The following is a 26,505-nucleotide window of genomic DNA, read 5'->3' as shown; positions in this document are numbered from 1 at the left end:
GACACCGACTCTGTTCATTGCTGCCACCAGACACAATGTTTGAACCCAGACTTCACTTAAACATTGCATCCCAGAGACAAAAAGCAAATGATATACAAAAATTTATATGTTTTAAACAGAAGTTTAGTGCCTCAAATCAGTATACTGTCGTTGGAGTATAAATCACAACAAACTGTGTGCTTCTCATTGTAAGATTTGAGTGGAAAAAATAAGGTTCTTTCCTCCTTTTGAAGTTCTCTTTCATCTTTTGGAAAACGTGTTATTCAAAAAAAAATTTTTGAAGGATAAATAAGACAATATTATCTAGGCTATATGCATTGTTCAAAACCACTAAAGCAATGCTCTTTGTATTAACAAAGATATAAAAACAAACAAAAGCTCTGTTTTATGAATGTTAAACATTTTATTACTTGTTGTTTATGTATGTTTTACTGTTGTAAATTTATGTTGTCATAGTCTATATATTTATGTATTGTTTATTTTATGTTCAACACTTGTAGTGCTTCTGTGAGCCTCCCTGAGTCCCTTTGGGGAGATGGTGGCAGGGTAAAAATAATGTTTGTTATAATTATTCCTTGGTGAAATCCTTGACATTTATTGCATTTGTTAATGGAAAGAAAAACCCAAACATATATCAATAAAAAAGCCTTTAACAGAAATAAATCAAAGTCATGTTTATTATGAGAAATTTCAATAGTAAGCAGATCTTTAATATTCTGCAGCGGGTTTGTTCCAGCACAATCTCTTCTCATGCTGAAATGCTTGAAAATGCTTCAACCGAAGCTTTTGATGCTGATGAAAGGGAAAGACGCGAATCTGTAAATACAGCAGTTGAATGGATAAATGAATCACTGAATGAAATGTTTAGAGGCCTTCAACCTACTGACCAGGATAACATCGATAAGCTGCTAGGGTAGGAGTCCATAGTTGTTCTGTTTATTATTCAGCGTTGCTTTTTTAAAATTTCAAATTCCATTGTTTTAATTTGAACAATTATGTGAATTTTTCAACAGCATACAACAGCTTTTTAAGATTTAAAAAGCAGTACCTTAAAAGCTGCAGAGAAATTCAAAAAGTTCATTTGTCTAGGTAAAAGGTAAAGGTTTTCCGCTGACGTTAAGTCCAGTCGTGACCGACTCTGGGGGTTGGTGCTCGTCTCCATTTCTAAGCCGAAGAGCCGGCTTTGTCCGTAGACACCTCCAAGGTCATGTGGCCGGCATGACTGCATGGACCGCCGTTACCTTCCCGCCGGAGCGGTACCTATCGATCTACTCATATTTGCATGTTTTCGAACTGCTAGGTTGGCAGGAGCTGGGGCTAACAGCGGGCACTCATTCCGCTCCCGGGATTTGAACCTGGGGTCTTTCGGTCTGCAAGTTCAGCAGCTCAGCGCTTTAACACACTGCGCCACCACCAGGGGCACAGCACAGCAAATCCTCATTTTAAATGTTTTTAAAATGAAGAAGTGCAGTTTGATTATATTGGGATGGAAAGGACAAAACAAATAAAAAGTACATACCAAGCACAAAGTGGGAGGGTGAATGGTTGACAGAAACATGTGTAGTTGGTTTTGAATAAGTACATTTTATATATCATTTAATATATGTTTAATTTTAAATTTGCACATTTAATAAACACAAAACCCTATACATTTATAAATATTGATGTAAATGATATCAGTAAGACCTGCGATGGAGGCGGGAGTGAGACAAGGGCCTCCCCCAATGAACGAAGAGATCATGCAGGTTCATAGGGGGAAACATCATCACTAAGGGCGGCAGGTCACAAACAATTTAGGGCTTTATAGGTAAGAACCTGCACCTTGAATTGGGACCGGAAAATAATCGGCAGCCAATGAAGCTCCTTAAATGGGGATTGACCGTTTAAGTTGATCACTCCAGTTAGCAGTCTGGCTGCCGAACGTTGGGCTAATTGTAGTTTCCGGGCCATCTTCAAGGGCAAGCCCACGTAGAGTGCGTTGCAGTAGTCCGGTATAGAGGTGACTAAGGCATGGGCCACCGTGGCCAAGTCAGACTTCACGAGATATGGTTACAGCTGACGCACAAGTTTTAGCCCCACCCTTTAGTTCTGAAAGGCCTCTCAGGAGAGGCTCAGCCCTGTCTCGGGCTCTTGGAAGGAGACCCTGCCCCCTTCCATAGCTTTGCCCCCTGTGTCCTAAAAGGGGCCACAGGAGAGGTATAGATAGATTCTCAGCCCTGTCTTGTGCTCTTGGGAAGAAGCCACACCCACTCCTCTAGTTCCATCCCCTGTGTCCTAACAGGTGCCTCAGGTGCTCCGCCCTGTCTCTGGCACTTGGGAAGAGGCCCTTCCCTGGCCCCGCCCCGTGTCTTAATAGGTGCCATCACCGCCCCCCTGGATTGCTGCAGCGCCCACCAGGGGCCGGTAGCACCCACTTTGGGAATCACTGGTATAGAGTGGCATGCAAACTCTCTCCACACTGTCCCATGTGTAGCTGAATAGCCTAAATAAGTAGGAATCTTTCACTGGTTGCCAAAGTCACACCCCACTCCTCCCCACTTGTGCTTCTCTCTATACCAGTGGTTCTCAACCTGGGGCCCCTGGATTTTTTTTTGTCCTACAACTCCCTGAAATCCAGCCAGTTTATCAGCTGTTAGGATTTTTGGGAGTTGAAGGCCACAGGTTGAGAACCACTGCTCTTTCCAGCCTAGAATGGTCTCATTAAGATAAGTTGTAGAGAAAAAACTTGACATGATAGAAGAAAACTGACTGCAGTTTTGAAATCAGCATGCCCCTGGTGGTGGCGCAGTGTGTTAAAGCGCTGAGCTGCTGAACTTGCAGACCAAGAGGTCCCAGGTTCAAATCCTGAGAGCGGAATGAGCGCCCGCTGTTAGCCCCAGCTCCTGCCAACCTAGCAGTTCGAAAACATGCAAATGTTAGTAGACCAATAGGTACCGCTCCAGCGGGAAGGTAACGGCGGTCCATGCAGTCATGCCGGCCACATGACCTTGGAGGTGTCTACGGACGACGCCGGCTCTTCGGCTTAGAAATGGAGATGAGCACCAACCCCCAGAGTCAGTCACGACTGGACTTAACATCAGGGGGAAACATTTACCTTTTTACCTATTTCAAAATAAGCCCCCCTCTACACAGCCATATAAAATCCAGATTGTCTGCTTTGAACTGGATTATATGGCATTGTAGACTCATGTAATCCAGTTAAAAGCAGATAATGTGAATAATCAGTTTTGATGATTTGGATTATATGACATTGTGGAAGGAGCCTATAACAGCTGAAAAACCCATTTCAACTGGAATTATGTTAAAATTGTTCCCCGGTGTAATGTATCTTGCTCCCACCTTCTCAATGCCAGTAAGAAGTAGGGCTTCACATGGTGAATAAACTGTTCAGGAGAATGGGCCATAGATGGTTCAAAAAGATAAGAACCAATGTCTTGAATATAGTCTGAAAACCAGTAGTAACTGATACAGATGAGATGGAAATTGAGCTTTTGTCTGTGTTTGGACCCACCAACCGAGACAATCCCTTGTATGTGGCAGTTCTATTCATGGGGTTTTAGTTAAAACAATTATAATTCTGTCAAAATAAACACCATGATGATAGCAAGTTTAACTTTCATTATTCCATGCAGTAAAATAATTAGTGGGAATGTATGAAGGTTTAAAATAATCTAACTATGAGCAGTTTTTGTTTATTTTATTTTATTTTATTCATTCAAGACTTTTAATAGAATGCTTACATGTTCTAATGAGAATCCACAAAGCACATTACATAAAAGGACAATGCACCAAATTAAAGATGTGTAAACATAGGTGTAAAAGTAAGTTAAATATTAATTGTGTGCCATGAAGCTTCCCACTCATTGTGGAATTCATCATGATTGAAACAGTGAAGGCTGATACCACTTTCTTCTGTCCTAGAGAATATTTTTCCGAGAAAGCTGAAGAAGATAAAGTAAGAAGGGAAGCTGAAAAAGAAAAAGAAACCCAGGAGGCAGTGCCTCCTGTTTCTCATCCGCAACCTGCTGCGCCGCAATCTGGAAAGAAGAAAGGCGCCAAACAAGGTTATCAAATAGAGTTTGCATTGATAAAGATAATTTCAGTTCTTAAAAGGGATGCTCATAATGAATATATATAATCGCTTTGTACAGAATAATGCTTGCGTTAGGGAAATTCTTGCCTGGTTGCTTAAAGAACAGTGCTGTTAACATAACAGCATAGGATTTTTCATGTAATCTTTTTTACTGATTTATTTAATTTTTATCTTGCTTTTATTCCATGTTGGACCAAAAGTGACTACATTAAACAAAGTAACTAAAACCATCTGAATCCAAAAAAATTGTTAAGCATTAAACAAAATTCCATTTAGAATAAGAAAGGCACATGAAAAGCAATATATGAAAAACCAGCACATTTGTTCCACTATCTTTAACCAGATAGAAGCTGAAGACCTGTTATCTTTGCTTACTGGTAAAAAGAGAGCAGTGATCGGGCCAACTGAGCCTATCTCAAAAAAGTCAATAGACTGGAGATAGCCACCACAAGAACACTTTCTTGCTTTTTCTCTTAAGATTCTGCTTCCCCTTTGTACATCCTCTCATCCCTCTCTCCTCAATATGTGATGAGAGAGCTGAATTCAAGTAAAGTTACATGCCTATGTTTTTGATGCTAAGTAAAGCCATAGTATTGGTATTTAAAGGAAATGGGTGTAGTAGATTGATGATCCCAACAGTATTTTCTTTGTTGGTATGTGAGTTTTGGCATGTGAGTTTCTAAGGCTCCTTCTAAACTGCCCTATATCCTAGGATCTGATCCCAGATTATCTTCTTATCCCAGATAATCTGATAGTCTAAACTCATATAATCCAATTCAAAGCAGATCATCTGGGATCAGATCCTGGGATATAGGGCAGTGTAGAAGGGACCTAAGAAGAAACTAGAAGGTGCTGCTTTAAATCAACTTGGATTCCATTACTTTCTTGACCAATGTCAAATATACCCAACCTACACATCAGATAATCAGAAGCTACATTCTGTGTCAAGGGTGTAGATGAGGAGGAGGGAATTAGGACATTGCTCCTCAATAAGAGTTCTGTCCCCTAATTGAATTTTTCTTCAGTTCCCAAATTGCTAGAGTGAGAAACTGACCATGGTTCACACCTAGAGCTTATATTTGCTGTGTTTGCATTTCCTTGGTGACTGTGCCTATTTATTTTCTTTGGATGACTAAATTGTATTTATTATTAGTAGTATTAGTATTATTATTTATACCCAACTTTTTTTCTGCCAAAGGTGACTCAGAGTGGCTAACAATAAAACTATAACGATATGTGAATTAAAACCTAACACATACGAACATTTATATAAGGTTACACACTGGAAGTATTAAAAATAGTTTAATCCATTAAGCAATTTATAATACATACAAACACCCTGACTTTCTTTTCCCCAAAAAGAAAGATTTTAACCTGCTGCTGGGAGGACAAGGAATTCCAGAGCCAAGAGACAGACACCAAGAAGGCCCTTTCTCACATTCCCACCAATGGAATATTTACCTAAAACTTTACATTATTGTAGTACTGGAAATGTGGGGACCAAAGCAACATTTTATTGATGGGTACAAAAATTGATGGGTAGAATTGTTATTTAAGTGGGAAATGCTCTCATTTACCCCCTCCCTGGTAGCTACATCGATGCACCTGTTTTGCTGATTTAGTTTATTCTTCTAATAATAAAATCAATAGAGTGTCATCTGCTGTTAAGTTTACATTAGTTTGGCTGCATTTGGCACACAGAGGAGAAGATACTACTGAGGATGTCCACAGGCAGTAACAGTTGGCTGTGTGCTGGCTGCCAGCTGATCTATTTGCCAGCCAGGCACCCTCCACCCCCAGAGTTTGCTTTTATGAAAGCAACATGTAAAACATGGACCTTTGGGTTCAAGTCGTATAATCAGTCTTCCACTACCCTCTGTTGAAAGTAAGGCAAGTATGCCCAATGCTTCTGATCTTAGTCTTTTGATTTTTGAATAACTACCGTAATTGGTTTCATTATCTGGTAAAAAAAGAAAAGAAAAGAAATGTACATACAGGTTATCTACCTTTCATCAGCATGGGTGATCACTCGTGGCCAAGTATGATTGTCTTCCAGGGGTAGACTCTTTGCGGTCCATAAATGACTGTGAAGACCTGTTCTGGATCTACATGGTCTATCATAGTAAAGACATCTATTTCCAGATGGGAAACAAGGGTTTGCTTGACATGCCTTGCTCTTGGGACATTTCTTCCTTTCATCTTGTATTTGTGCCTCTTCAAATTCCATAGCACCATTGGTAACAACTGACCTTTAGTTACAGCCATCGAGTGCCAGAGCTTCTCAATTCTTAGTGTTAATACCACATTGTAAAGGTTTGATTTCGGCCCATCTTTCTGTTTTTAAGTTGAGAATAAAGTAACTGCTTTGGGAGATGGTGATTGGTGTACTTTTATGTACAATTGTATATAAATTACCCTTGAATGTGTGATGTCTCATGGGCCTTGGAGTTCTGATCCCAGCGCCATCGTGGCTGATGATGACGAAAACAGGGGATTTTTGCCGGCTCAGCAAGAGCCGGAATCTTTCCAGATGCCTGTTGTTGATGATTCTACCCGAGAGCCCATTAAGGAAGACCTTGAACAGGCCTTTCCCACTGCCTCCCCTCCTTTTGCTAGGAAACAGTTCTATGCGGCGGGCCGGGGTGAGAAAGAGCAGTTTCGGAGGAGCTTGAGATTAGCAGCTAAACAAGACGTTAATTAGCTATGTTCCCCTGGGAAATTCTAGGGAGGAACGCATCTGGAGGGAGATGTGTTTTGCTCTCCTTTCCCTTGGGAAAGGAAGCTCAGGACACCTGCTTGCAGAGAAATGAGACTGAGTTAAAAGTGCCCGACACGGAGGGTTCCGTGCGGAGTCAACAGATCAGCTTCAGGAGTGATTTCGTGTTTCCAGCCAAGTGTGGACTTCGTAAAGTCCGCAACTCCAGTTCCTTTGCCTTGCCTTGCCTAGCCAAGTATTCAAGAACTATCTTGCCTTGCTTCCAGCCTTGGACCTTGTTTCTAGTATCAAGCCTTGTTTCCAGTTCTTGCTGTGGACTTACTTTGAACTTTGGAGAGATTTTGGACGCTTCCCCACTCTATTGCTTGCAAATAGAGTGTGTTTCGGTTTGGATTTGCAACTTTGGACTCTAATATAAAATATTGGACAATATAATTTTGGACTATATCTGACCTTCCCTGAAAGGTCTTTTATTGGACTACATCTTCTACTTGTTTTTATTATTCTTACATATATCCTTAATATATTAGATAGTTTTGGCCTCCGTGTGTCGGTTCTTAGTGCTCCGTTGCCCTGGGCGTGACAGAATGCTTCATATTCATGTTTAGTTTATGAGTGATCAACATCATGTCAATTGTACTGCTATCCTGACAGCACAGATTGTATAGTTTTAATTTCAGTTGTTTTGAAAGCAATCATAAATGGAACTAAGGAGGAGTGTGATGATAGATCTATCACCTCATCTATATTCCTACTGACTCAAGTCTCCTAAGGCTATCCATGTTTTTATCCCTGCTGAATAAATCCCAGTTATTCTAATTTCTCCCTTATTGACAGCAGGGACTATTGGTTGGGTGGGGATTAGCTGCAACAACTCCAGATCTCTGGCAGCTAGCAGACCTAGATTTTGCCATTTGTGCATTTGGAAAAATTGATTATTTTTGTTCCAATGGATCTAACAACAGCTATAGATAACCCTGATTTGAGCTGTTCTGCATGTTGTTGCAGTTGACATCCATTGAGCTTCCTGGGCAAAGTGGGGGATTCTGTCAAAGGCAATGTTTCAGTCCCACTTCAGGTACCAATATTTGGTGGCACTGCCCATTTTAATGAATATAAAATAATCAGTTTTTAACTTTTCTTCCAGAAAATATTCAGTGATTAATCTTTTGATAGAATTAACAGAAGCAAGAAAAGATGTACAACTTCCAAGAATTTATTATTCTGTAGAAAATTAAACTGATTTCTTAGTATCTCTGGAGAGTGTACATATTCATGCTTTATTTTTTCATGCTTGACATCTCATCCTTAATTTTCCTTAGCTATGCACTCTGGATGTAAAGAAGGATCAAATCTACAGTGTGCTTCAAATTAAAGATCTGTTTAGCTGCTATCTCTGTATAGAGTCCCATGCTTACACTTGGGTACATTTATGTTCTGCTGTTCAAAAGTACATTTAGTGCTTGGATTAAAGGTTAGAGTTTTCAAAGACACTCAGCATCCTCAACTAGTGTCAGATTTTCAAAAGACGCCAGCTCCTGTTTGGGAATCAAAGCAAACTATTGGATGACAAAGAGTTGAGAACATAAATGTCACAGTGGGAGTTGATGGTTGCTAAGTTCTACACTACAACAATCTAGCTACTATTAAGGTATCTTAAGTGGAAACTGGGTAATTTTCAAAATGTACCTTGGATTGGATTCTGAGTTTTGTGCACATAAAAGTCTGGATCTGAGGGTGTTGAAAGATAAAGGGCATAATGTCAAAAATCAAGAAAAAGGAAAAGAGAGAAATGAGGATAATTATGTCCAGGGCACAAGTTGAAATATCACAGTAGTATATCTTGGGACAAAAGTTGTTGAAAGTCTAAAATATTTGTGATAGAAAACTAGTTGAAGAAAGTGGCTAAATGTAAGGGAATTTAAGCAGAATTTGGATGAAATATTATCGGGACATAAAAATGGAATTATTCTAGTGAAAGAAACCTATATATTTCTTTGTTAATTTCCTTGGACTTTATGATATAAAACAAATGGGGAAAGTATAGCTTTGTAGACTTTCTGGATGGCAGTTCCCATAATAATTCATCATTGGCTTTTCTAGTTAGGTGTTAATAGGGCCATAGATTTCCCAGGTCCCATCGTCACTTTCCACTTAATGCAGTTTCAACTTGTATTGATGAAATAGGTTTCACTGCGCAGATGATTACATGAGAAATCCTGGAAGCGGTTTGATGTGCAGATGGTGACGACGCAAATAACAGAGCACTGATGCACATTAAGGGCCTTCTTTTGCACACTTTTGTGGAAGCTTATTGTTTGGCCACCACAGTTTGAATGTAGCTTCAAACTGCATTAAATGATCAGTGTAAATGGGCCCGCAAACTTGGCATAGATAATTCAGTTGCCACCATCTACTTTTCTCTGTGTTCTTGATAATGTTAGCAGGAAAATAATGCAAACATTTCTTCTTCTTCTCCTCAGGGAAGAAGGCTTCTATAGTGGAGAAGCCAATCCTTCCAGCAGAACCCGCTGAACCAATAGTTAAGGGAAGCATGGCTGTTGGGTGTATTTCACTTGCTCTTGCAAAGACTGCAGCAATCATTTCTGAGATACCTTTGTACATGCATATTGCTTTGCTGAAAGCCAATCAGGTACTTGACAAAATTTTGACATTCTACTTTTGTCCCAAAACACCTATCCAAGATGGGAATGAAGTAATCCAGGCTGATTGTCGGATTTGCATTCTAAGAACTGTAAAATCTTTTATTTAATGTCTGTGAAAAGCAGACATGAACTATATTCTAGTAAAAATATTGCTGTGCCATGACCTTCTGCTGCTAAAATAGTATAGCCCTAGACCAGTTCTCAAACTTTTTGAAAACTTTTTGAAACTTTTTGCAGAAAAGGTTTATATTATAATATATATGTGTGTGTGTGTGTGTGTGTGTGTATCAGACATGGGCAAACTTGGACACAGGGGCCGCATTGAGCTTTAAAATTTGACAGATGGGCTGGGCCAGTGGCAGATTGAAGACGAATGTTTAGCCTGCAGAAGAGAAGGCTGAGAGGAGACATGATAGCCATGTATAAATATGTGAGGGGAAGTCATAGGGAGGAGGGAGCAAGCTTGGTTTCTGCTACTCTGGAGACTAGGATGCAGAACAATGACTTCAAACTTCAGGAAAGGAGATTTCACCTGAACATCAGGAAGAACTTCCTCACTGTGAGAGCTGTTCGGCAGTGGAACTCTCTCCCCCGGACTGTGGTGGAGGCTCCTTCTTTGGAGGCTTTTAAGCAGAGGCTGGATGGCCATCTGTCAGGGTGCTTTAAATGCGATTTCCTGCTACTTGGCAGGGGGTTGGACTGGATGGCCCATGAGGTCTCTATCAACTCTATTATTCTATGAACTAATTGGAAAAAAATGAACAAATTCCTATGCACACTGCACATATCCCATTTTTAGTGCAAAAAAGAAAGAAAGAAGAACACAATATTTAAAATGAAGAACAATTTTAACTAACATAAACTTAGCAGTATTTCAGTGGCAGACCCCAGGGGCCATCCGTTCCAACCCTTTTCTGCTATGCAGGAAAAGCAAAAATCAAAGCACTCCCCAAAGGAAGGCCATATACCCTTTATAATAATAATAAGGGTCTTGGTGGCAAAGGGGCACAGGGAAAAGAGTCTGGGTGGCAAGGAGTGCAAGGAAAAGGGTCTGGGCAGCAAGCTATCCTTGCGGGCCTTAACTTTCTCTGTGCTGATGAAGTGCTGTGTCTCCACAAACCTCCATGTGGCCTGCAGCTTCCTTGGCCTGCGCCTTTTATTTATTTATTTTATTTACAGTACATATTCTGCCCTTCTCACCCCGAAGGGGACTCAATGCACATATACATAACAAACATTTAATGCCATTACTAGACATAGAACATACAGACAGACACAGAGGCAAATTAATATTTTCCAGCTTCCGGCTTCATGAGGGTATGCTCAATGCCGGCCACAGGGGGAGCTTCATCGTCCACTTGTGACACTGAGTCCTTGGTGGTAATGCTTCCTCATTCCTTTCTGCATGCTGCTGGCAGTTTTATGGTGTCATAAATTGGTTAAATTAGCCTCCCTGCATCAAGTGGTAACTAAATTTTCTATTTGACAGATTCAACCGTCTTTCGAGCTGCTTAGGCCAACAGTGGGCTAGCTATTATTAATGGTCAGGAGCTCAATCCAACCCTGGCTTCGATCTCATGACCTCTTGGTCAATAGTGATTTATTGTAGCTGGCTACTAACCAGCTGCACCACAGCACCTCACTGCCTTCCCAAGGGTGCGGTTTGCCTCCTTGTTGCCTCCATTTCTTTCTTTCTTTCTTTCTTTCTTTCTTTCTTTCTTTCTTTCTTTCTTTCTTTCTTTCTTTCTTCTTCCCTTCCTTCCTTCCTTCCTTCCTTCCTTCCTTCCTTCCTTCCTTCCTTCCTTCCTTCCTTCCTTTCTGCCTCTTCCGCATGGCAAGAGGATACTTTTGGCAGTGAGGGCTTCCAGCTAGTCACTCTTGGGGGTGGGGGGAATGTGGAGCCTCTCAATTTGCTTTGTGGTGCTCTGTGGAGCACAGTTTGAGAACCACTGCCTTAGATTCTAGCTGATATTCTTATATTAGAACATAGGAGGTAACTCAAACCTTCTGTGCGGATGTACAGATTTGTCTTGTCCACTCCTAACGTTTAGAGGAGTGCTTTCAAAGACATATGACTAATCTTTAATTTCTTTCTGTCATCCTACAGGTAGCTATGTTTTCCTATGCATACATCATTTAATAGGCATGTGCTGATTATTAGCAAATTACGTGGGGCAATGACAATTTGGTTTATTTGCTAATCACAGTTGCAAATGTGAACAATTTCATTTGCATATTATACATCTCCTTTCTGATTGTGATGCTGCACAACTCAGTTCAAAGTAATACACAAAGGACCAATAATATTAGGTGCATATAATAAAGCTTCAGTTTGCAGTGAACCGTAAATATGTTCTTTATCCATTTTAGGAAGCACCTAAAGAACTGGCTGTGCCATTACCGATGATAACAGTGTTGAGCTGTGGCAAGTCATCACCTGGAAAACTGAATTTGATGGAGGAAGTGATGCTTATACCTCCAGCTTGGCTAACAGTCAAACAAGTAATTCATCCTTTTTCCTCACTTTGACTTTAATACTGTGTTTTCCCAAAAATAAGACAGTGTCTTATATTAATTTTTGCTCCTAAAGATGCGCTAGTTCTTATTTTCAGGGGATGTCTTATTTTTCCATGAAGAAGAATTCACATTTATTGATGAACAAAAAAATGAATATTTATTATATACTGTACAGCAGTTGTTATCACAAATCAGCATAACCAGACAAACTGTGAATTCTATCAATAATTTCTTATTGCTACCATTGTTTCCATATACAACACTCTATAGTACGTACATATACCAATCCTGTATGCTCTGGTGTTCTGTTTGGCGGGCATGCTTTCAAACAAAAACTTTGCTAGGTCTTACTTTTAGGGGAGGCCTTATATTTAGCAATTCAGCAAAACCTCTAATAGGTCTTATTTTCAGAGGATGTCTTATTTTTGGGGAAACAGGGTATACACAGTATTGAAAAGCACTTTCCCAATATTATGATCATCCTTTAAGAAGTAAATATTGTTTATTTAGGGCATAATTGTATATCCAGATCTGTCTGCTTATACATGTTGGCTATTAAATGGAAGAAGTGTGAATGGCCGCTTTAAACATAACCGATATGATCACAAAGGTAGTAGAGAAACTATCACATACATCCGTGTATGCAAGAAATGCTTTAATGCACATCCCCTTGATTTTTTTGGTGTTTGAATCCGGGAAGTTCCGAGTAGATTATGCCTTTTCTGAGTAAAGAAAAAACAGAATAATAACAATAGAAACATTTAGAAGGGTTTGTGTAGTGAGAATTTTATTTTCATAAAATGGAAAATCATCTTCAGAAGTAAATATGTTATTCAGTACAGACAGAATAAGAAAATATCTACAAATACACTGATTTTAAATGGGCATATGAAACTGGTTTTCATAGATTAATATGCGTATATTCATCTGCTGCCATTCCAGACAACCTCAACAGTGGTTTCCCTTCAAAGATGTATGGTGTGATTTTGCTCAGTTATCTGAAAGAAGTAAAGCCATGGGACAATAAGATTCAACTGGATGTGGTTCTCTACTTTTTAGCAAAGTGGGAATTGATATAGACCCCTAGTTACTAAACATATGACATTAGAAAAATAATAAAGGGTTAACATTACAGCGCAGCCAACCTATGCTGTCACAAAATGTGAATTGATGGAATTAACTCAGAGTTTCAACAGCAGTAGCCTAGTATAAAGGTAAAGGTTTTTCCCCAACATTAAATGTAGTCATGCCCAACTCTGGGGATTGGTGCTCATCTCCATTTCTAAGCCGAAGAGCAGGCTTTGTCCATAGATACTTCCAAGGCCATGTGGCCAACATGACTGCATAGAGTGCCATTACCTTCCCGCTGGAGCAGTACCTATTGATCTACTCACATTTGCATGTTTTCAAACTGCTAGGTTGGCAGGAGCTGGGGCTAACAGCAGGCGCTCATTCCGCTCCCGGGATTTGAACCTGGGAACTTTTGGTCCACAAGTTCAGCAGCTCAGCGCTTTAACACACTGTGCCACCAGGGGCATAAACTTGCCAATATTTCAATGGGAAGTGTGGGCATGCTTTTGGTTGATGAGATAGTTACATTAATTAGGATTGTTGTTATGTGCCTTTAAGTAGTGTCAAACTTGCGGCAACCCTAAGTCTAAATGACCTTGGAAGGCCGCATACGGCCCATGGGTCTTAGTTAGGGAACCCCTGCTGTAAGGCATGTATAACAGGGTTTTCTTGGGAAGATTTGTTTGATTGAAGAGAGGTTGCCATTTACTTTTTCTGAAATTTCGAGACTGTGACTTGTTCATGGTCACCCAAAGATTTTCCATGGCTTGAATTCTCATCTCCTGAAAGCTTACTCTAACACTCTAACAACTACACTGCACTAGTATACTGTCCTAGCATGTTGTCTGAATGTCTGATCACCATCGCCCAAAGCAATTATTTTATTCTCAATTTAAGAACAGAAAACAAAATGTTGGTGGACAGCAAAAAAAAAGGATTTAAAAATGGTCTTAAAACTAATATTTTAGAATGTGGCATAAATATCAAGAACTAGGATGCCTTTGGCACTTGAACATTGTAACTGGAGGTCAGCTGATACTAACAGTGCTATGGATTTTGAAGAGGACTGGATAGAGGGCGAAAGGAAGAAACGTGCCAAGAAGATGGCACATGAAACAAACCTTTATTGTGACTATCTTCCGGATGGAAATCTAAGTCCTCACTGCGAAAGACCATGTAGCTCCAGAATAGGTCTTCATAGCCATGTACAGATCCACCACCAAGACTATCTCTGGAAGACCATCATTCTTTCCACAATTGATTGCCTATGAGCTATTATTGGCCCTTTTTACACTGCCAAACAAAATCCAGATTATCTGCTTTGAACAGGATTATATGGTAGTGTAGACTCATATAATCCAGTTCAAAGCAGATAATGTTGATTCTCTGCTTTGATAATCTGGCTTAAATGGCAGTGTAGAAGAGGCCTCAGATTCCTGTTTATTCACCCTTACCTACTACCTATTAACATCTGAACACAGCTACTTGCAGAAATTAATACTTCAAATATTACGATGTTACAGCTGGTGTTATGTTGCATGTAGTCCACATTCAGTCTGGATACTAGTAACAGTGGATCTACCAGGGTATTTAGAGTAAATATTTACAATATAGTAGTGACATTATTTTAAATATACAAGTTTTTTAAAAAAAAAAAACATTACATTCCTTTTAACAGAAAAAAATGAATGGTTTTGAATACTTTTATCTAATTTTCCAGGCTATAAAAAGATGTCTGAATATTCAGAAACAACTGATGAAGCTGACAGAACCTGTAAGTAAAGTGATAATGTTGATAAATTAAGCAATTTTTAATATTCAGGAGCAAATGCCATTGCTTATGTAGTTAGGAAATAAATTTGTATCAACAGGTTTAGGGGGAACTGAAGTCTGCAGAAAAATATTTCAGGAAGGATGCTTCTACCTGGAAAAAACCCCCAGGGTGAATCTGCATTGTAAAATTAATGCAGTTAGACACCGTATTTTTACTGCCACAACTCAGTGCTATGAAATCCAAAGATGTGTAGTTTGGTGAGGCACCAGCACTTTTGGCAGGGAAGGCTAAAGATCTTGTAAAACTACAACTCTCATGATTCCATAGCATTGAGCCATGGCAGTTACAGTGGTATCAAACTGCATCAATTCTACAGTGTAGATGTATCCTCAATCCCTTGGAAGACTGAGGCCTTTTCCATAAGCAGATGAGAAACTGAGACTAGTTTAGGGCCTCTTCCCCACAGCTGAATAAAATCCCACATTATCTGCTTTGAACTGGGATATATGGCAGTGTGAACTCAGATACCCAGTTCAAAGCAGATATTGTGGAATTTTCTGCCTTGATATTTTGGGTTAAATGGCTGGGTGGAAGGGCCCTGAGTGTTGTTGTATGTCTTTCGGGCTGTGTGGCCATGTTCCAGAAGCATTCTCTCCTGACGTTTCGCCCACATCTATGGCAGGCATCCTCAGAGGTTGTGAGGTATGGAGAAAACTAAGCAAAGAGGTTAATATATATCTGTGGAAAGTCTAGGGTGAGAGAGGTCAGTGTGAATGTGTAGTTAATCACTTAAATTAGCATTAGTTTAGGTGGTTGAGTTCACCTTGGAGGAGGTGAGGTTCGCAGATTCTTTGTGCACGGTCTGTCAGGGCTTTGATTGTGCTCCTTTTTTGACTTGGGTGATGGTTGGAGTTTTTATGAAGGTATCTATCTGTGTGTGTAGGTTTTCTGTAAACTGTGTGGCCCAATTGTTGATTGGGTTTGCGGATGACCAGAACATCTAGAAATGGCAGTTTTCCTTCCTTTTCTTTTTCCATGGTGAATTGGATGTTTGGGTGGATGCTGTTAAGATGGTCCAGGAACTTGCTGAGTTCTTCCTCTCCATGGCTCCAAATCGTGAAGGTGTCATCTACGTATCTGAACCAACCATCACCCAAGTCAAAAAAGGAGCACAATCAAAGCCCTGACAGACCGTGCACAAAGAATCTGCGAACCTCACCTCCTCCAAGGTGAACTCAACCACCTAAACTGGGCTCTACAGGCCAATGGATACTCCACCACAGACATCAGAAGAGCTGCAAGGCCAAGAACAAGCCATGAGAGTCAAGACAAAGATCCACCCAGAGGAAAGGTGTACTTACCATACATCAAGGGAACTACTGACCGCATAGGGAAGCTGATGAAGAAGCACAACCTACAAACTATCTACAAACCCACGAAGAAAATCCAACAAATGCTACGGTCAGCGAAGGACAAGAGGGATCCTCTCTCTTCTGCAGGAGTCTACCGGATACCATGCAGCTGTGGACAAGTCTACATAGGGACCACCAAACGCAGCGCCCAAACAAGAGTCAAAGAACATGAAAGGCACTGCAGACTAATTCAACCAGAGAAATCAGCCATAGCAGAGCATTTGATGAACCAGCCTGGACACAGAATACTATTTGAGAACACAAAAATGCTGGACCATTCTAACAACTATCATGTCAGACTACACAGAGAAGCCATTGAAATCCACAAGCATGTGGACAACTTCAACAGAAAGGAAGAAACCATGAAAATGAACAAAATCTGGCTACCAGTATTACAAAACTCAAAAATCAGAACAGTAAATAAAAAGCAATACTCTGAAAACAGAGGGTTTCCAGACATGAATCAACCAAGGGCAGTTAACGACTCTAAACAAAGGATGCCCCAGAGGCAGGAAGAAGACAGCAGATAAGCTTTTCAATGCTAATTTAAGTGATTAACTACACATTCACACTGACCTCTCTCACCCTAGACTTTCCACAGATATATATTAACCTCTTTGCTTAGTTTTCTCCATACCTCACAACCTCTGAGGATGCCTGCCATAGATGTGGGCGAAACGTCAGGAGAGAATGCTTCTGGAACATGGCCACACAGCCCGAAAGACATACAACAACCCTGTGATCCCGGCCATGAAAGCCTTCGACAACACACGGCCCTGAGTGTGTCCAGAAGGTGCAGAATGCTGCTGGTAAAATCTGATGTTTTACCATCCTGTGGGAGGCTTCTCTCATGTCCCAAGCTGGAGCTGATAGAGGGAGCTCATCCGCGCTCTCCCCGGGTTGGATTCGAACTGGCAACCTTCAGGTCAGCAGGCCAACCTTCAAGTCATCAGTCCTACTGGCAGAAGGGTTTAACCCACTGCGCCACCGCACAAAACTAGGGATTTGATGTAATGCAAAGGCATGGGTGACTGAACAGAGTTACTTCAAACTGTAACTTTTTATTGCAGATCCCTCCTGTTTAGTTTAACCTGTGTAGTTCAACCCATTAATAATAACTGGACTAGCTGATTTGAATTCCTTTCTATTCTGCAAACAAAGCTGACTGTTAAAGCAGAATTGTTTTGGGGCCTGATCCAAACCTACCTTGAGAGGGGTATCCCTTTTCACAAGGATAAGGAAAAGAAGAAAGTGAAACAGGGCAAAATATCATCCAATCTTTAACACATGCTAACACACTAAAACACAGGAAATATATTACTGGGAGGTCACTTGAGTCAGGGGAATAGATGGTTGGATTATATTCACATTTAACAATGCAAGAGTTTGACTTTTTATGGTAGTACCGCAATGTTGTGTTGTATTTAGAGCACTACACTGTCATTTGTAGTAAGTGCCCTTTTTAAACAAGTCAGAAAACACATGAGGCAAATAACCTCAAAATAGCTTGTTTTATTTTAATTGCTAAAGTGAAATGAAGAAAGAATGGTTGAGGTCACGAATTATGATGAAGAAACCAAGACAAGAGGTGTGTTGTTTGAATGGTTGGATATCTTCAAATGGGATGGTATTAACGTCCTTACATTAAATAAACAAATTGGAAGTCCTTTTGTAATGCAACAGGTAAAATACTGATTCAAATTGAATCAAATTTATTAAACTAACAGTAGACACATGTTTGCTTTGTTGTTAATATGTGTCTTCAAGTTTCTGATCTATTATGGCAAGATTTTTTTCAGAGGAGGCTTTCCCTTGTCTTTCTCTGAGGCGGAGAGAATGACTTGCCCATAGTCCCCTAGTCAGTTTCCATAGTCCATAACAACAACAACACAACAATGTATTTCTTACCTGCCTCTCTTCATGGTTCAACGTGGTTACAACATAACTCAAAATGCATAATCATCTTAAACAGTTTATATCAAAATATGTTTACATAAAACACATATTAAAATACACAGAACAAAAATCTAAGCGCAAAAAGCGAGTTTAAAATTCATGAATAAAAGCAAGGATTTGAACCCTCATTTGCTGGAGTTCTAGTTCAGCACACAAATTACCATACTGCACTGGTTCTCTGTTTTTCTCTCCTACCCTAATGTAACAAATAAGTGTCTAGCTGTTAGTTTAGTACCACTGGGGTAAATTTACGTAATCTTTCTCTGCTTGACTTGAATCTTGCTCCACTTGCATTCAACAGAGATTCTAATTTGTTTATTTTATTTAAGAATGCTATCACCTCTGAAGTTGTCCAACAATTCAAAATATGTTAAATTCTATTGACACGTCAGAAGTAAAACCACTTCAGTAGCTTTAATGGTGTGGTGCTCTGTTATAGAAGTTATTTGCATTTCTTATATTTGAATGATATGCTTCATTTTATTTCCTAGAAACGGTTCATTCAAACTCAGTGCCATTATTCATAGTGTTGAGTATCTCTTGTTAGTTGGCAAAAACCCCAATGCATTATTGTTGCAAAAATGGGTTCTCTGAGTGCTGTTTACATTCATTTTCCCTGGGTATTCCTTAAAGTTACTTTGCATAATGTCCTCAATATTGTTAAGATATTTTGTTGACACTTGTCTAAGTATTTATGTCTTTTCAAATGATTTTTTAAAGCCAGTGCAGCTACCTAGCTCCATGGGAGAGGGTAAAAAGTCTACTTCACGTGATGCAAAAAAAGCACCGGTAAGAAGAAAAATAATGCCATCTTGGTTTTGAAAGTGGGCTGTTGCAAACCATCAAGAAATGTTGATAAAATTATCTTGTGAAGTGGAGGTTGTCAAACAGTAGATCAACAATAATCCCAAAGTCTTTTTCTAGTACTGCTGAACCATATATATCTGTGTATTTTAATGTGTGGCCTAGTGTGGAATTTTTCATTGTCTCTATTGAACTTTATTTTATTAACTTTCTTCCAAATTTGCTATTTTATCTAATTCCTTTTGAATTTTGAATTCTTTTTCTATCTTTCAATGTATTGTTTATTTATTTGCCATATTTATATCCTGCCCTTCTCACCCAAAAGGAGACTCGGAGTGGCTCACATATATATAGGCAGCCATTTGCCATACAACATACATTCAAAAATGTATTAGCCACCTTTTTCAGGTTTCTTAATATTGATGCCCTCCACTCCATCATCTAACTCATTGATAAATATTTTGAAAATAATGACCGTAGGAAAAACCCTCCAACTTAGCTCCTTCTTTCAGTTTAAAGCACAACCATCGATCATGACTCCTTGAACATGGTTTTCCAACCAAGTATGGATTCCTCTGATAGTGTTTCCATCTATTCCAATCAGTTTTACTAATGAAAGACTTTATTAAATGTTTTGCTGAAATCCAGATAAATGACATAATCAGCATTCCCACTATCTATTAAATTAGTTACTCAATTGAAAAACAATATCAGATTAGTTCAGCAGAATTTGTTCTTGACAAATTCAGGTGTGCTCCTCTGTATCACTTCATTGTTATCAAGGTACTTTTAGACATACTCCTGTATAATCTATTCTAATTTTCCTGAAATCGAGGTTAGTCTGATTAGTCTGATAGCTTCCCAGAACTTCATTTTTGCCTCTTTTGAAGGAAGAAACAATGGTTGCCTTTCTCAAGTGCTTTGGCATCTCATCCTCTCCCAAAGATTTTTCAGAAAGGATGTCTATGCCATTTACATAGCTAGCTATTGACTTTTAGTCTCTTGTTTTCCCCGTATTCACCGATAAGAACACCACCTCATACTCCTTCAGCTGCCTGCCCAATGTTTCATAATCAGAAGCGATTTGCTCAAAGGGTGTTCTGTGACTATATACAGTTCAAAGATAAGGGGAAATTGTCTTACCATAAACTGCCCCACAAAAAGTATATACAGTGGAAGAGCAATCAACCGAAAGCTATATAGTAGCTGCACAATCTTTGAAATAGCGATGACAGTGTGAGACACATGGAAAAGATGTATTGTTAAGCCAAATTCATTGAAACGCTTACTTGTATGTGGTTATATATAAATTAATATCAACATTGTTATTTTGTTGCAGCCTCCTGTTCTTAGAAAAATGTCTCACTTAGGCTGTCTTGTAATTGGGAGTGAAAGCCTAGAACATCCCCTGACCTTGATCCAAACTGCTTGTGCAAATCTTTCCTTGGAATTAGGGACTGATGTGTATTTGGGACTAAACTGTGCTGCACAAGAGCTAATGGACTATGTAAGCTTCATTTTAATTATCCTAATTTTGAAAATTCCTTATCTTTATCCGTGGTTGGTCATCTAACACTCACGGCTGTATGACATGTTGAGGGGATGTTATTGTAAGGGGAAAGAAGCATAAGAGCTGGAGGAGGGATCATTTATTCCCAAACAAGGCTATGGATTACCGTTATGGTCTCTCAAAGTGCCTTATTATGATGCTTGAATCCTGCCCTTATTAAAGAGATTATTTGGTAACTTCATCTTTGATGTAACTTATTCGTATTTTAAATTTTAGAGTAAGGGAAAATATGAAATACTATTTGGAATACACAAGTCTGCTGAGGAAATGGTTGATGTATACCTGGAACTGACTAAGAAATTCCCTTCTATCAAAACCTTTATAGATCCACTGAGGAAAGAGGTAAGAACTGTTTTCTATTTTTTTTTTCAACAAAATAAATATATGTTTTTAAAAATCACTTTCAAATGAGCCAAACATGAAACTTTGAAAGTAGTACATTTTAAATAATGAGTTATAGTGAAAATTGTCCAGGCTTTATTTACAATATTTACATTGCTTACTATCCAAAACAATTCGGACACATGTTGCATCCACACAGACAAACATGGAGAATGTCAGTCTCTTTCCAAAGTCTGTTCACTGTGCACGAAGCATCTCCTTTGCATTCCACAGTCTGTGATTCATCTTCCTGTAGTTCAAACGGAAGTCCTTGCCATTTGCCATTCCAGCAATCAATCAGGGCTGGCCAGAATTAACCTCGTGGCTGCTGGAATGCTTGCCAGAATGAAACACACAATCCAACAGCAAACAATAGATTGAACATTTCACTCTATATCAACGAAAACACTAAAAAAATCACCCAACAATGTAGCTGTGAACCAACTAAATGTGATAAATACACAGATGTACCTCAGGTAGTGAAGTAGATGCATTATTTCTTTAAGAGTAGAGACATCACACTGCCAACGAAGATCCACATAGTTAAAGCAATAGTATTCCCTGTAGTAATCTTTGGACATGAGAGCTGGACTATAAGGAAGGCTGAGTAAAGGAAGATAGACCCTTTTGAACTGTGGTGTTGGAGGAAAATTCTGAGAGTGCCTTGGACTGCAAGAAGATCAAACCTGTCCATACTCAAGGAAATAAAGCCCGACTGCTCACTGGAGGGAAGGATATTAGAGGCAAATGTTAAGGGCCAACCAAGGGCAAAATGGATGGATGTTATCCCTGAAGTGACTGGCTTGACCTTGAAGGAGTTGGGGGTGGCCATGGCTAACAGAGAGTTCTGGCATGGGCTGGTCCATGAGGTCACAAAATGTCGGAAGCGACTGAACAAATAAACAACAACATCAATTTTTTTACGAGAGTTAGAAATAACATGGCAAGAATAGGAATAGGTTTTTGCATGACAGAAAGGAAGAATGCTTGCCTTGTTGGATGACCTGTGCCAGGAACTGTGTGTCACAATTGGTTATGCCAGACCTTTCAGCAGCTTACAATACCATCAATCATGGTATATATATATTTTTAAATTGCCTCTTGGATGGGGCTTTCAGGCATTATTCTACAGTGGCTCTCTTCTTTCCTGTATGGACCCTCTTCAGAGGGTGGTACTGGGGATTCCTGAGCAAATCCTTGACCATTGGCTTGTAGAGCCACTCAGTGTTTGGTTTTGTCTACTGTGACATTGGGGAGCCCCAGTGGCGAAGTGTGTTAAAGCACTGAGCTGCTGAACTTGCGGACCAAAAGGTCCCAGGTTCAAATCCCGGGAGCGGAATGAGCGCCCGCTGTTAGCCCCAGCTCCTGCCAACCTAGCAGTTTGAAAACATGCCAATGTGAGTAGATCAATAGGTACCTCTCTGGCGGGAAGGTAACGGCGCTCCATGCAGTCATGCCGGCCACATGACCTTGGAGGTGTCTATGGACAATGCCGGCTCTTCGACTTAGAAATGAAGATGAGCACCAACCCCCAGAGTCAGACATGACTGGACTTAACGTCAGGGGAAACCTTTACTTACTGTGACATTTAACATCTGTGTGAAACTTCTGGGAGCAATTGTCTGGAGTTTTGGGATCAAGTGTAACCGGTTTGCAGTTGTGACCCAACTTTGTTAAACTCCTTTCCACCTAATTTCGATGAAGCAGTTCCTTTGCGAAACCGGTGTCTGGAAGCTGTAATGGCCTTCATGAAGTCAAACAATTTGAAATTAAATCCAGACAAGGCCTAAGCCATGCTACTTTTCAATAAAAAAAACAGATCTGGTAATAGGGATTTAACCTGTGTTGTCACATTCTTCCTGATGGGGTTACACTCCCCCAGAATTGTAATATTATAAATGTGGAATAGGAGTGTATTTGCACATATGGAAAATAGCAGTGCATTTGCACAGTTAAAGCTAATGTGTCATTCGCAGGGCCGGCCGGAGATATTTTTTGGTGTGAAGCGGGGGTGCTGAAAAGCGCCCCCGCCACCGGCCCCGCCTCCCGCGCCCTGGCCCCGCCCAGCGTGCCCTGGCCCCGCCTCCCACACTGCGTGGGAGGCAGGGCCAAGGCACGCTGGGCGGGGGGGGCGGCGTCAGAGCTGGCTCCGCCTCCCACTCTACTCCCGCTCGCCCGTCTGGCCTTTTCTAGCAGGCCAGACTGCAGCGGAGGTCCCTGCAGGCCGCGATTGCGGCCTGCAGGGACCTCCGCTGAAGTCTGGCCTACTAGAAAAGACCAGACGGGCCAGGGCGCACTGGGCGGGAGGCGGGGCACCGTCAGGGCGGTGCCCCGCCTCCCGCCCAGCCTGACGGCGCCCCCCCGGGCCTGCGCCCGAGGCGGCGGCATCAGGTGCCTCAATAGTGGGGCCGGCCCTGGCCATTCGTGCATATTCCTGGTGAAATCAGATCTAGCCATGGTAATACTTGCCATGGTTAAATTCCATTTGGATTCCCGCAATGCATACTGCATGGGCCTGTCTTTGAAAAGTGCTCAGAAACTTCAGTTGGCCCAAAAAACTGCAGCCAGATTGTTAACAGGGTCTGACTACGGCAGCATACAGCTCTACTGGCTGCCAGTCCATTTACAGGGACAGTACAGAGTGCTGGTGATGTCCTATAAAAGACAAAACAAATGGATAAGACCTCTGAAACTCTCTGATAACTCTCTGAAATAACAAACGGTAAATAGAAAGTGTTGAAATATGAATGTAAAGTATGTATGTGTGCATCTATAGCCTGTAATATATACGGTATATCTAACATCAACATCTTATAATTTTGGAATAATGTTTGTTTTCTACTTTTTTTTCACACAAAAATGTATACACCCTTAATAGGATTGAATATTACAATAGCAGAGAAGTATTGCAAACTTAGAAACATTAAGTTATGTTTATAGCTCTCCTTCAACAATGTGAGCAGTGCATTGATGCATAGGGACATCAATTTGAACACTTTACATAAAATTGTAATTTAAGATGGAATTTGTAAGTCTCTGGTGGCACAGTGTGTTAAAGCGCTGAGCTGCTGAACTTGCGGAACAAAAGGTCCCAGGTTCAAATCCCAGGAGCGGAATGAGCGCCCGCTGTTAGCCCCAGCTCCTGCCAACCTAGCAGTTCGAAAACATGCAAATGTGAGTAGATCAATAGGTACCGCTTCGGCGGGAAGGTAACGGCGCTCCATGCAGTCATCCCGGCCACATGACCTTGGAGGTGTCTATGGACAATGCTGGCTCTTCGGCTTACAAATGGAGATGAGCACCAACCCACAGAGTCGGTCACGACTGGACTTAACGTCAGGGGAAACCTTTACCTTTTCCTTTACCTTTTATATATGTAAAGGTATATAACTAATGTAATAGGCCACTAAAATAATCAGTTATTTAAATTAATAGTATACATTCCTTACTATGAATAGCAGTATGAGAGAAAGTCCATAGGATGTAAATCATTTGTTGAAGAAAAAAAATGGTCCAAGTTCTCAATCGAGACTCCTTTCAACTGGACAATGTAAATCCTGTTTTGTCCAATATTTCCTCTAGACTAAAGTCTGAAGTGTTGAGGGAGGGGGGACACCCTACATAGTCATAATAAAATTCAAAGAACACATATTTACAAGGACTAGCTTTAATCCAGTACTTACCAACACTAGAGTATAGAGGATTTATATACAGTAAAAATGCCTCTTCTCCTTGACTCCCCACAGCCTAATGCTAACATACAGAGGTTCTGTTTATATAGAAAGACTTTTACTCCAACATCTGTATCTCATTTGTAATTAATTTTGGTAGCTTGAGTCAAGGCTACAACCTGTTGAACTTACAGTTAATGAGCCTTCAGACAGAATAAATTCTTCTTAAAATACATGACTGTATAGGTTAACTACAGATAACAATTAAATTAGAACCTTTTGTAGTACATATAAAAATAATTCACTTTCAAACCAACACAATAAGACACTAGAATAAAACAATGGCAAAGGACATCTTTCAAAAAGGAACAGACAATGTTAGCAAACACAATAAATTCTCCATCATAACAGTTCTGTAAGTCCTTCAAAACCAAACACACATTCCAAACATTAACACTATAGGTTATCTGTATATACATGTAACACGAATACAAGACTGGAAGACAATGACGGTAATTACAATTGTACACCTTTATACAAACCACTGGTAAATAGCCAAAAAAACTAAACAAAGAAGACAGAAGTCTCATCTCATCATCTCATTGGTGATCCAAGTATGATTGCCTTCCAAGTGTAGGGTCTTGGCAGTGGGTCCATAGGTGACTGTAGGGACCTATTTTTGACCTGCATGTTCTTCCACAGTGAGGACATCGGTTTTCCAGCTGGAAGGTGGTCTTGGTCAGGGTTGTCTTGACATGCCTTCCTCTTGACATGTTTCTCCCTTTTGCCTTCGGTTCGTGCCTCTTCAAATTCCACAAGTCAACTGACAAGGATATTGTCATCTAGTCTATATCTTCAGTTAAACCATTCAAAATACAATCTTCCCTTCACTTTATAGGTTTTACATTCACAGTTTTGGTTATATGTGGCCTTGCCCTGTCCACCTCCCAAAGTTGGGGCTGCTATGTGGACATTTACATGGCTGTCTGGCCCCCAGGAGGTGAGCGGAGTGGAGGGGAGGCTGTCGAGGTTTCACCAGCCAACTTCTTTCTTTCAAGTGAGCAAAACAGACTCTTGTCTTGTGCCTTACAGGAAGAGGTGGAGCTTGCCCTTGGCAGCACATCACTTGCCCAGCTTATTTATTTATTTATTTATTTATTTATTTATTTATTTATTTATTTATTTATTTACAGTATTTATATTTCGCCCTTCTCACCCTGAAGGGGACTCAGGGCGGATCACATTACACATATAAGGCAAACATTCAATGCCTTAACATAGAACAAAGACAAGACAAACACGGGTCTCTGAGCTGGCCTCAAACTCATGACCTCTTGGTCAGAGTGATTTGTTGCAGCTGGTTGCTCAACAGCCTGCGCCACAGCCCGGCTCCTCTTCTTGTGTGTTGCAAATGTCTGGTTTGCCTGAGCAAAGGGAGGGAGGTGCCAAGGAGAGCAGAAATATGCAGTGTACAGGAAGAGTAGGAGGAACCGGATCAGCAGGGTATGAGATGTTGTGGGCACGTGAATAGATTGTTTCTCCTCCTCTTCTTGTTTGCTTCATGTTTCTGTTCCCTTTGGTGTCTCCTTTCCTTTGCTTGGGCAGAGCAGGCAACGCCTAGCATGCAGGAAAAGGAATGGGGACTTGCGGGGTAATCGAAGTGATGTGTGGGGCCAGCTCCTCTGCTTCCATTTAGGACCATGATAGAAGCCCCGCCCTTTGAGACCACAGCGATGATGCCTTATTCCCCCCATTTCTGAAGTTATTTCTATTTTTCCACTACAATGAGAAGCGGATAGTCTCAGTATTGAGAGCGAGATGGGATATCAATGAATAAATAGGAGTAGCAGTAGTAGTCATAGTCGTAGTGATGA

General features: G+C 40.4%; 1 protein-coding gene across 1 annotated transcript in view; it reads left to right on the top strand.

Moving 5' to 3' along the window:
- eno4 (enolase 4) overlaps positions 1–26,505 on the top strand; it is a 37,776-nt gene that overhangs the window by 3,895 nt on the left and 7,376 nt on the right. Inside the window, exons 3-10 of the mRNA XM_016995091.2 lie at positions 723–913; positions 3,922–4,064; positions 9,293–9,462; positions 11,846–11,977; positions 14,784–14,837; positions 18,926–18,994; positions 20,349–20,516; positions 20,796–20,921. Coding sequence (XP_016850580.2) covers positions 723–913; positions 3,922–4,064; positions 9,293–9,462; positions 11,846–11,977; positions 14,784–14,837; positions 18,926–18,994; positions 20,349–20,516; positions 20,796–20,921 — 1,053 coding nt within the window. The remainder of the gene's footprint in view (positions 1–722; positions 914–3,921; positions 4,065–9,292; positions 9,463–11,845; positions 11,978–14,783; positions 14,838–18,925; positions 18,995–20,348; positions 20,517–20,795; positions 20,922–26,505) is intronic.

Source organism: Anolis carolinensis, chromosome 3 (assembly GCF_035594765.1).
Source record: "Anolis carolinensis isolate JA03-04 chromosome 3, rAnoCar3.1.pri, whole genome shotgun sequence".
NCBI classification, from domain to species: Eukaryota; Metazoa; Chordata; class Lepidosauria; order Squamata; family Dactyloidae; genus Anolis; species Anolis carolinensis.
This window is presented reverse-complemented; position numbering and strand designations above follow the sequence as displayed.